Here is a 12,208-nt window from a genome sequence, read left to right as displayed (position 1 = left end):
GTAACCTTTGGCTCCTATGATGTTATTCGATATTATGATGGAGGATCGTCTTTTTCCTCGTTTTGTTCGTTTCCTCCCCACTTATGAACCTCCCTCACACTCAAAAGAACCGTCCTCTCCTCCCGCTGTTGTGGTTGCCATGGCGATATGCTTCGGCAGCGCTACGCGCCGGCCTCGTCTTTGTCACTGGTGGTCGCTCGGATCCAAGGGTCCGAGCGTACAGCGGGCGGTGCCTCCCTCCGGTTCCAACCAATCACAGTACAGTTGACGGTACCTGGATTGGTTTGACACGGAGAGAGGTCCCGCCCCACTGCACGCTCGGACGCTTGGCTCTCGCAACCGCCTCGTGTCCAGGGTGTATGTCACTTTTCGATAGCGCTAAACAGACTGGTATGTGATCGGCTTTGGGTTATGCTAAGTTAGTAACATCTAAAGGACATTATTAGGCAGAATTATGCTTTTTGTCTGAGTCTTTTGTGACTATGGAGTTGTCAGGTGACTTCCGCTTGGGAATAGTACATTTTTCATCTATGAAACCTAAACAAATGTGAAAGAAGGGATTCTGGTGGTCTTCAGCCTCAACATCCCAGGCCATGTTAGAGCCATGTAGCAGGTCTATGTACAGCCAAGACGAATGTTTCTATACAGGCCTACACTTTGCTGAACCCTACACACCTTTTATTCAGACTTTTATTATTAGAACTTGTACAGTTGATTTGAAGAAGTAGGTACAGCATTAAGCCTATGGCCGACATTACCATATATGGACAAGTCACAATAGTGGGTATTGATCCCTTTCTAATTGCAGTACTGACTACGTCAATATATTTCCTGGACACTATAATAAACAAAAACCGGAGCTATATCAATCAGGTTATGTGATTGTTCTCTCAAATGGACATTGCTTATTAATAAGGCTAAAATGGGTGGATTCTATTTGTATGAATGTTCGCCTATTTGATGACCTCCAAATTAATGAAAAACATTTTCTGACGTCAACACTTGAGTCCAGTGGTAGATGAAGTGTCCATTTGCGATGACTAATTTAATTTATTTATTAATTCATTAGGGAGGCTATGCCTCTGCGGTTCCTATCATCCCAATCACCTTCAATTAAATACAAAACAAAGCCAGGCTAGATTCTCATACTGATTACGTATCATAACGGTGAATTTTAAAAATGTATTCACCAATCAAAGGCGTAAAGGACGTGCGTCGGGCACGCGGACGCCTCTCCATTCCACACGCGGGCACGCGCAATCAAACAAATGATTGGTGAAAAACACCGACGGCGACGACCACCCTCCCTGCCCGCCCTCACAGCCCCTATAACGGTGACATCCCGTTCTGGTCCGGATAACGACAACACGGCAACACGACAACACGTCAACATGTCAACACGGACGCTGATTTCGGGCGCCACTCTGAGGATGAGGATGCCTTAACGGACCTGGTTGAAGATCTCCAGCCAGGAGGACGAAGGAGAAAGGGGGGAAAAAAATGCAACGATTATTTTTCCCTCGACAGGTGTGTGTGATTTTTTTTTTTTCTATCTAATATGGGAAAATGAGAAGGCGAATGGAGCTCAGGTTAATCCGATGTTGATATTTATATAGTGAGACAAATGCCATTCAGTTCAACCAACTATTAAAACAGCTACATTATATGCCTCACAATACATGCACAGTTAACTTTGTATCTCCTGTAGCCGAATATTTATGCGTTCCCCGTAGAAAGAACCCCGTGTTCTCCTGTACCCACAGTGCGTTTTTCCATACATTTCGACCGTTTTCATGACGTTTTTGCGTCACCGAGACACGCGATCGAAAAAAAACAACAGGCGGAAAGCGTGCAGGCCTGCGTCGCCTTCCCGCGTCGCCTTCCCGCGTCCTCTCAGCGGCGATGACATTACACACCTACTGAACCAAACACAGACAGGTCCGTAAATGGACATACCGTACACCTAAACGGTGCAACATCATTCTCCCAGGTCCCACTCTTCCAAGGTGTGGGATGTGTGTGATAACAACTGCGTGTTAACTTCATTTTCGCTCGACCCTGACTCTTAATCACCAGGGTTGTCGTATATCGCCAATCCTATAAATAAAAATAAACACACAAATACAAGCGATACAAAAACACCTGAATACAACTACAGCACGTCCCGTGGGCCCTGTGCGTTGTTGACTCAAGGCTGTGCTGCTGCCTGTGCTTGTGGTCTCTCGTAGTGGGGGGACCAATCGGCTATCTGCAGCGGGATGATGGTGAGGGTGCCTTTTCTGCCAGGGCCTGCCGGCTGCTAAGTGAATTCGGTTGCTAGAGTGAATCCACCACAGTAAACACACGAGGACGCTCAGATAAGCATAAAGCGGTCCCTGCGCGACCTTAATTGTTCGCCCCAATCCACCGGGGGGGGGGTGAAAGCCAGAGGAGTTGCTGTATTGTTCTCTGTAGACGTAAAGGAGTGGTTCAATAAGATAGAGTACAATGTGTATTTATTCAGGCCGCTAAGGTGCCTTCTGAACGAGGTGGTGTCTTGAGCTGGTCGACATGGTGAAGGTTAAGAAGATATATGGTTGTTTAAAAGTTTATATCAGCCGCGACAATAGGCTTAACGTATTATAGAAATAGTGTGAAAAACATAATAGGCTGATACTGTTGGACCGACTTGTCATACCAAAGGTTTACCAGAGAAACAAATCGTCCGAAAGATTGTTTTGAACGGCCGAATTGTATTTCACATGCAATTTCCGCCTTGAGTACACAGGGGAGTGTGGCCTGTGTGAAAGTGTGACTTCAGTCAACGTCCGCTATTTTAAGTCCTCGACAGCTGAGTCGCTTGAGCTTGAGCTCATTTCTCACCAACCGACCCATCTCTCCCTCTCTTGAAACAAGGCCGGGCTGGCATTGACTGTCTCAGACGTTCAGTTTAGCCAAGAACTAGTGTCCGTCAGTCTGTGATTGTATATCCGTCTGTCTGACGGTGTGTCTATCCGTATTGGTCCCACGGTTTATTAAACTGTCTATTTTGGTTCCACGTCGACACAACGCAAGGGGGTTTACGGACCCATTACATCCACCGCAACGCCTCCCAAAAATTGTAACCTTGCGTCGAGGCGACGCAGCAGCAAGGGCTGTGATTGGTCCGCTCACTGAAACCCGAGGCGGAACCCGAAACAGGTTCACGACTGCGTCGAAGCGTCGGCGTAGTCCTTACCGTCACACTGTCTGTGTATTTAACCTAGTCTGTCTGTCTGTCTACCGACTACCCGTCCATTGACCCGTCTCCCTCCCCCACAGGCCGTCTCCCTGCCAGCCTGACCATGGTCTACGCGCCATCGACCGGCCTGCTGGCCATCAAGCCCTCCCTGTATTCCCCCTCGTTCTCCTTCCCGCTCTTCCTAAACTTCTCCGATGCGGACAACTCCTCCTCCTCCTCCTCCGGGGTCCCGCTCAGCCCCACCTCCACTGCCGCCCTCCCCTCGGAGCGCCGCGGGGCCTCCGGCGGCCCGCAGAACGCCACCCTGGGGGCGGGGCTCCAGGTGACCTACGACCTGGCCCCGGCCGAGGTGGCGGTGCTGGGGCTGGTGTTCGGCGTCCTGTGGCTGGTCTCCATCCTGGGCAACGCTCTGGTGTGCCTGGTGATCCACCGCAGCCGCCGCACCCAGTCCACCACCAACTACTTCGTGGTGTCGATGGCGTGCGCCGACCTGCTGCTGTCGCTGGGCTGCGCGCCCTTCGTCCTGCTGCAGGTCAGCGCCGGGCGTTGGCCGCTCAGCGCCGCCGCCTGTAAGCTGGTGCGCTACCTGCAGCACCTGTGCCCGGGCGTGCAGGTGTACGTGCTGCTGTCCATCTGCGTGGACCGCTTCTACACCATCGTGTACCCGCTCAGCTTCAAGGTGTCGCGCGAGAAGGCCAAGAAGATGATCCTGGCGTCCTGGGTGCTGGACGCCGCCTTCGTGGCGCCCTGCCTCTTCTTCTACGGCGGGGCGTGGTCGTCGCGGGCGGGCCACTGCGACTTCTTCCTGCCGTACACCTGGGGGGGCGTGGTCTACGGCGCGGCCCACCTGCTGCTGGGCTTCCTGGCGCCGGTGGCGCTGATGGCGTCCTTCTACCAGCGGGTGGTGCGCTACATCTGGCGGGTCAGCGCCGACGGCCACACCCTGCGCCGCACCATGAACATCGTGCCCAGGACTAAGGTCAAGACCATCAAGATGTTCCTCATGCTCAACTCGGTGTTCCTGCTCACCTGGACGCCCTTCTACGCGGCGCAGCTCTGGCACCCCCGGGAGTCGGCCGGCGGCTCCCACCGCCAGGGGGCGCTGTTCTTCACGGCCGTGGCCTGGATCTCCTTCAGCTCCACGGCGTCCAAGCCCACGCTGTACTCGGTGTACAACGCCAACTTCCGCCGGGGCCTGAGGGAGACCTTCTGCATGTCGTCCATGAAGTGCTACCGCAGCAACGCGTACACCATCACGGCCAGCACGCGCATGGCCAAGAAGAACTACGTGGGCGTGGTGGACGTCCCCGTGCACGCCAAGGCGCCCACCAAGGACTCAATCTGTGACACCTTCGACCGCGAGGCCAAGGAGAAGAAGCTGGCCTGGCCCATCAACGCCAACCCCCCCAACACCTTCGTGTAGCCGGAGCCACACTGACCCTAAACCAGCCCTCGACGCAACGTGGATGATAATCAACATTTTGAAAGGAGAATGGCTTTGAAATGCACAAGTCCAGGGGGGAGGTAATCAATCCGTTTTTTACATTTAACGGAAGTCCCCCGTGGGAAAGGGAAGTGTGGGTATTTGTATGTTTTGGAAGAAAATCAGCAAAAATTTCAAACGTATATGTATTTACTGAATATATATATAGTTATGAGTATCATTGTCGGCGTCGTCGACGGTGTGTGTACATACACTGTAGATATGGCAGCACAAGGGGTCCCTCAGGTAGAAGAGTCTGTGTACAGTCGTACCCCTTTTGTCCGAGGTCATCGTTGGTGAAATAAGAACCACTCACGCGCACACAGAATGTATTTGTGATCATCAGTGATGCGTTCATCTTTCGTTCACCTGTTCCGATCCGAGGTCTGTGACGACCCGGTTTGAGTGACGGCCCACAGCCAGCTCATCTTTAATGTCTACCGTGGATTTGTATTCCTTAAAAACAAAACGTAAGTGATTCTGTCGAGACGATTTATCATTTCAACGCTACATTTTCTTGTGAAGTCTTCTAATTCTGCCCGTGTAATGTATTATTTCAGTACGCTGTCAACTACCGTGTTTGAAAAAAAAAAAAAAGTGAATCATATTCTATGTGGGAATTATAATAATAAAAAAAATGGACACATTGAATTTTCTTCAGAGCCAGTTTGTTAACGGCGTCGTGTAAAATGTATTCCCAGTGCTGTAAAACAAAATCAACCAAGACAAATGGATTGACATATGCGATTTTTATTTCGATCGCCATGGTTACACCTACGTCCTTCTCCACAGAGTAACCACTTTATTAGCAAATCCTATTCCTGCCATTCCTTCCTTCCTTCCTTCCTATTGGTCCCTTGGTGCATTGAAACACTGGAAGAGCACCACAGTCTGTCTGCCCTCTGTGTTTACCCCAGTCTGCCTGGAAACAGTGTTATGACCTGGCTATTACCTGTACTTTAAGACAGAAATCAAAACCATACAAGGCTTGTTCACACACACACACACGATACATACCGGTACATAAGAGTTGATTAACATAAAAAAGATTATTTATTGATTTAATGACTGTAAATAACAAGTCTGTGAATAGCATTTTGTGTTTAGTGTATTTGAATCCAAGTGGCGGTGAACTCAACAAACGTTTTTTAACTTAACTTAACTTTGAAAAAAGATTTCAGCTGAAAATCCAAAGAAAAAATGTGTCTTTAACACGGACAGATGTTTCGTTAGATGATTGTCATAAACATTGACACAAGATTTAAAAGTGACTTTTTCATTTCGTCCTCCCTTTAGTGAGCATTTTCTTACCTTGATTACACGCGCGGCTTCCAACAAGAAACAATATCAAAGAAAAGCGACATTACATTTATCGATGCAAAAATATGCCCCAAAAGGCAACTTTCTAATTCAAAGGCTTATTAAATATGAATTCAAGGCTCCAAATATAAAATAGCATAGGCATCACACGTGGACGTAAAGTAACTGACCGACCAGGTCAAGGAAGGGCCCTATTTTTGTCAGACAAAAATAGCAATTTCTCAGGAGTCTCCATTTATACAATTGTATGAAATATAACAAACTTTTGTTAACGTAAAAGAGCAAATGGTCTGGGATTAATTCCACCCCTCAAAAAAGAAAAGAAAAGAGAAAAAATATCCGAACACTCTTCACAATACATTCATGACCACAATACAAAACGTGGCACGGTGCTTTCTCAGATCCAATATAAAATACGAATACAAAACTATATCCCATCGACATATCAATTCCTCGGTGTTTGGACTACGTTCTCGTCAGTAGTAGTAATCCTGAACTCACCTCAACCTCTCGTTGCGTGTTTATCTTAATGACTTTCCATGGGTTGGTATGATTTCACCATACTTAATGTAAAAACATAGCAAAGAAAAAATAAAAAGAGTTGTAGTCGGAGCGCGCCACGTCGGCGAGTACAACCCCGCGAGTTGAGTTTCAGAGAAAACGCTTGTTGGAGTCTATCGCCACGGCAACAGCGTACGTTACGGAGAGAGTATCGGGTGCACACAACATAAACGGCATCGTATGTATATATTCAGGGAACAACAAGTCAATCCACAAGGACCTCGCCAGCCCCACTCCCAAAAAAGTAACATATCTATACATGCCTATGCGTTTATCTACGGTGGGACTGAGCAAAACAAAGTTAATAATCGATCGCCCGATCTGTGGTTGGAATCGTGAGGTCGCCTACCCCCCCCGTCCGGGGATGTATGTGTGCGCTCTCGGAACCCCCCGCTTGTGTCGACACGGTTCCCCCGATTTCCTGTGAATGCGGTCGGTTCTCCATCCATCTCGTGTTTCCGCATGACTTCCTCTAGTTCCGACGGCCGGCGGCCGCGCCCCGCTCAGCCCTGGTTGTTGCTGCTGCCGCTGCTGTTCTTGCTGTTCTTGGACGTCTTGGCGCTGCCGTCGTGGGACGCCTTCTGGTCGTCGCCCGTGAGCAGGGCCTTGATCTCCGAGGGGATCTTGCCCTGGTCCATGGCGGAGCACCACTGCTTGTACTGCGGAGGAGAGAGGTCGTCCCAACGGGAGGAGAGGGGGTCACATTGGGGGACGAAAGAAACTACACACTACGAGTGAACGATTTTAGTTAAGAAACGACAAATCTAGTTTGGTCATTTGGATTTAATTGATTGGGGTCACTGTAAGGTATCTTGAACATATGACACACATTACTAAAAGATAAATCAGATAATTAAGTATCGGGCCCTGGACATAATGAGCAATGAGATCAGGGTTAGGTTTGGTGAGTCCATTTCGAGAAGGTTTGGGGTAAGGCTAAGTCTAGTGTGAGTGTGGCTAGGCTTGGCGAGTCTAGTTTGACTAGGGCTAGGGTTGGCGAGTAGGTTCTGGCTTAGTTAGTCGAATGTTAGGGTTGGTTGGTTCCAGTGTGAGTGTGGTTAGGCTTGGTGAGTGTGGTTTGAGTAGGGTGAGGGTAGGTTAATCCACCGTGCGTGTGGTTAGGGATGATGTGTCCAGTCTGGGTAAGGTTAGGGGTTGGTTTGTATACATCATGTATATTTGAGTTACCATCTCCAGCTCCTCGCGGAGGGCACAGATGGCCCTCTCCTTGCTGGACACCAGCTCCTCCAGGTACTGGTACCGGAGCTTCTTCCGAGCACGGCACTCCCTCGCACTCTGCCTGCTCCTCTCAAGCTTGGCCTTCAGGTCGATCTTGGCCGGCTTACGTCCTCTCTTCCCCGGCTTCTTCACTTTACCCGCCACAATCTGTCAAATAAATAGTAACCACAATGCATCAACCCATCTAATCTGTTGCATACTATTTACAGTGTCTGCAGCCGCAATTCCTAAGGTATTCTTTGCATGCAGATTTTTTTATTTTGTTTACATTTTGTTAACCGCGATAATTCAGTAAACTTGTTCTTTAATCACCACTGAACGACTCAACAATAATTCAAAATGTGGATCTCTTAGCCTTTTTATATTTGAGTTGCCATGTTCCATTCTCTTATCATCATGAAGGAGGTGTCCAAAGTAGAGAGTAGTAGAGTGGGATGCAAGCACTGTGGCTTGCATCGAATGCTTGATCAATTAATTGATTATCATTTTAACGCGTTTAGGATTGAGGAAAAACACATTCCAGATGTAAACGAGAAGGGGCACCATTAGGATCCAATCACTATGATGGAAAGACGTCTACGAGGGCAGTAAGACCTGAGCCTCGCAGTGTGCCTACAGGCCCAGTATTCTAGCTCTGCTGGCTAAACACACAAAACACACAAACACACACGCAACACGGTAGGGTCGACTGCGACAATACTCGACCCATCCAGCCATCGAGTTCTGTTTAATGAAACAAGCGAATAGTGAGCTGTGGTGTTTTGTCTCACCTTATTGTCATCCATTTTAGTACCCGACGTAAACACTTGCGCTTCTTTCCCCAGTGCTGCCAACCGCAGAGTAATTACGTTACGGGACAAAAGACGACCACGATTGTGACCACTGTTTCACCAGATGCGTTTATACGGACGGATGGACGATCGTCGGCCTCCTCCAAGCATCCATACATAACGTTCAGATTGTTAACGTTCTGGAATTGCAAGCTATTGCCTTGTGTTTACATCACTTTCATACTTCCTGTTGTGGTTCTGTTCCGGAAGTACGTCAGACCCCCCCTCGTCGCCGTCGTGCCATGCTCGAGCCTGCACTGCCGCCAAGCGGATGGTTCGGAACTGCAACGGTTTTTTTGGAGCCAGTGTTTTGACAACTGCAGTGTGCGAGTATTATAGTATTATAGTATTATATTATACTAACCCTGGAAATGTAATTCAGGTCATATTTGAGGGTGTATCAAATGATAAACATCAAGTTAAATATTCCTTTGAAATGTTACAGTCATGTGAAGGTATACAAACTTGAAAAAAGGAAGTACTTGTGAAGCACCCTTCAAAAAGTTAAACATCACGACTTGTATGGAAGGACTGTAGGAGAACACTTTATTTTATTTATTTTTTTACATTCTATAGATCTAATAAACGTCCGCATCGATTTACCTTTTTATATAACTCTATCCTCTGGCGGACTTTGAAGCGTGCGCCTGCGCCTTTAAGAGCGACCGCTGCGCTCTGACTGGAGCCGCGATGACGGCATCCTTTTATTTTTATCGCAATGACCTCATGTCTTATGGCAGAAGTTTACTAACGAGAGAACCTCTTTCTTTTATATAACTTCGCCGTGCGCAGTATCGTTCGCTCTGCTCTCTTCGTCCTGGCTGGGGGGACATGGAGTGTCTTTATTAAACTCCAACACTGGGCTGTATGGCGAAAAAAAAGTCATTTTCACGACAAATTCTCTAACGGTGAGTTTTCGAAATTTCTAATGAGCGACTCGGCAGCATCTCGCTACGAGGCCTTAGTTATGGAGTTGTTCCCCATGTGTCTTCGGACAGGGGCTCTGAACGTAACACAGCATAAAACAAAACGACTCAAAAAGACCTGCGATATGGAGATACTTTGGGAAACCATCGCACATATTTCTGTGCGTCGACCTGTCGAGTTCGCTTGACCGACGCGATATCGGCGTACGAAATGTGTGTTGCGATTTAAACACTGTGTTCCAATGTCGCCCGCTGCGGACACGATAACTTTGGACTGGAACTGGACCCGAGCAGTGTGAAACTTAAGTTTAAAATCACTCTTGGTGAAACCATCATTTGATAGGATGACCGAGCGCCATGTCGACTTATTATGCTTACCCTGTGGTTTATTTGTTGTCTCTTTGATATGAGGGGTGAAGAATATGCCATGTGTAGGTACAGTTGTTGTGTATATGCCTGTCGTCGACTGTGTATACTGTGGTCGATCAGCTGTCACAGAAAGATGTTCCAATCTGTCAATCAGCTGTCACAACACAGACTCATACTATACTTAAGCTGTTTACTATAAGACCTCAAAGCAAAACGCTTATTAAATCAATTGAATCATCTGATAACAATCCCTGTAATAACCTCGTCTTTGCATCTTCTCTACCGATAAAGGAAGTTAAAGGGCTAATATAATAACAGTTTGCACACATCATGTTAATGATTACAACCTGAGGTGTCTACAGCTACAGGGTCATTGAGATTGGTTCCTTGGGGCTAGGCGATAGGCAGACTAGTTTATATGAAACATTAGTAAGGTATGTTTACTGTCGTCTGCCTCAGCCCGCTCTCCCCGTCTTAATTACATGTTTTAACCAGATGTACCAGCTGATAGAAGCAGACTTGATGCTTGGCGGGGAGAGTGAGACGTTTAGAGTGTGATCATCCCGATTAAACGGTGTGTGTTTCAGGAAGCAGATGTCTGAGATGTTGTCTGGCCTGATATTACATGCCGTTCTTTTATCAGAAAAAACTTCCACAGGAAACATGAGCAGCTGGAACTATCGCAGTATCAGTTGGGGGCATGAATAAGGCATTTCTGTTAGATTGATCCTATGCAAAATCTGGTACAAATACATTATTTCAACCTGTTATTTACTGTTAAATACAGGTTATTACGTACAACTGAAATGACACGCTGATTTGATCATTTGGATTTTAATATTATATGAAGTATTTGGAAATAATTGATGGGAAGAAAATACAATGGATGCACTTTGCCAGAATTGTGAAAAGAAAGTTAAGATTCAAAGTAAGAATAAAATAGCTAGTATTGACCAAGCATACCCACTTAAGATAGTGAATCTGAAATAAGGTTAATATCAGCGTGGTCCTATTTGTGTGTATGAGTTTTGCTAAAAGCCACTTTTTCCAAAGACAAACCTTGACCTGAACCAGTCCACACCACTCGCCGGCCAAATCTGAACGTCATTTAAAGTGGAAAGTAACGTCACACATAGTTGTCATCAATCACATGACCCTATTTTGTTTCTGAGCCTGCATCTGTCCCTGGGTTGGGATTTTAACGTTTAATGTCTTTAAAAGATAATAAACATTTGCCCCTCACATCGCCACTTCCAAGAGGATGGGAATGATTGTTTTGAAAGGTGACCACTCAAGTCAGTCAAGTGCAGTTTATTTGCATAGCTCAAAGGGCTTCACAGACCATGTTTTATGACCCCCCCCCCCCTTAAAGAGCAAAGAAAAACCCTCTCCTTCTAGGGATGGTTAGGATTGCAATGGCTGACCTAATGGACACACATAATGCTTACATTAAACTCAACCTTTGCTCGAAGACATGAGACCTTGGCTTCAATGAGGTCCTCATCCATGTATTATAAGGGCTGAGCCCCATTGTTTCACGTAGATGGGTCGGGTTAGTCCCGTGAGAATCATCCTGATCTGTTGAGCTAATACTCCATCCCCCCCGGCCCTGATTGGCCTGTCCACTTGTTGGGTTTTGGAAGTTGCGAGAGATCGAGGCCAGACTTATCTTCAGAGAGGAACTGAGATATGAACTGAAATATTCCCACAATGTGGACTGTGTGAGTGGCACATGCTCATTAGGCTAGTTTAGGTCATGAAGGACTTATTACTGTAGATGACGTTTCAGGGATTTCTGGTTGACTCATCAAAACATTCGTTACCCTTTTCGTTGACACAATAACAATAACGAAAAAGCAATATATCCCTCATTGTTGGCAATCGGCCCATGTGACCTGGTTGTAAAACAGATAAGTACAGTTGATATGCAGCGTACGGCTGGGCTGTTCTGACATGGTCCATCTAGCTAGGATGTCTCACTTAATTACACCAATTAGAGAGGTTGTTATAAACAGGAGAATGCCAGTGACCTATTCGCTTCAATTAGTATCTTAGTTCAAAGGAATACCAATCTCATATAATAAGGAAGCCACACATTTTTTTATTGCGACATTCATTGCTTAATTATGTCAAACCGTAAGAGAAACCAAATGTCGCAATAGGCGAATCTTTGAGATTTGCTAATATGTAATGTTCATAATCAAATATTTTTGATTTGAGGCGTGTAGTAACTTGGGCGAGATCACAGCAACGTAATTCA

At 46.7% G+C, this 12,208-nt stretch overlaps 2 protein-coding genes and 1 long non-coding RNA gene across 3 annotated transcripts in view; 2 read left to right on the top strand and 1 right to left on the bottom strand.

Moving 5' to 3' along the window:
- Nucleotides 1–1,412: 1,412 nt before the first annotated feature.
- gpr19 (G protein-coupled receptor 19) lies at nt 1,413–5,267 on the top strand. Its single transcript, XM_079735999.1, has 2 exons — nt 1,413–1,527; nt 3,301–5,267. The coding sequence occupies exon 2, from the start codon at nt 3,324–3,326 to the stop codon at nt 4,641–4,643; it is 1,320 nt and encodes a 439-aa protein (XP_079592125.1). The 5' UTR covers nt 1,413–1,527; nt 3,301–3,323; the 3' UTR covers nt 4,644–5,267.
- A 220-nt stretch (nt 5,268–5,487) lies between these two features.
- On the bottom strand, nt 5,488–8,828 carry crebl2 (cAMP responsive element binding protein-like 2). The gene is made up of 3 exons (XM_079735838.1): nt 8,594–8,828; nt 7,773–7,970; nt 5,488–7,243 (listed from the first exon to the last, which is right to left on the bottom strand). The coding sequence occupies exons 1-3, from the start codon at nt 8,606–8,608 to the stop codon at nt 7,088–7,090; spliced, it is 369 nt and encodes a 122-aa protein (XP_079591964.1). The 5' UTR covers nt 8,609–8,828; the 3' UTR covers nt 5,488–7,087.
- Nucleotides 8,829–9,399: 571 nt separating this feature from the next.
- Nucleotides 9,400–12,208, top strand: part of LOC307074554 — a 6,477-nt gene continuing 3,668 nt past the window's right edge. The window contains exon 1 of the long non-coding RNA XR_013811802.1: nt 9,400–9,561. This is a non-coding gene — a long non-coding RNA (uncharacterized lncRNA). The remainder of the gene's footprint in view (nt 9,562–12,208) is intronic.

This window comes from Pollachius pollachius, assembly GCF_949987615.1.
Source record: "Pollachius pollachius genome assembly, chromosome: 4".
Taxonomy (NCBI): domain Eukaryota; kingdom Metazoa; phylum Chordata; class Actinopteri; order Gadiformes; family Gadidae; genus Pollachius; species Pollachius pollachius.
Note: the sequence above shows the minus strand (reverse complement) of the source record. Positions and strands in the feature narration are given on the sequence as shown.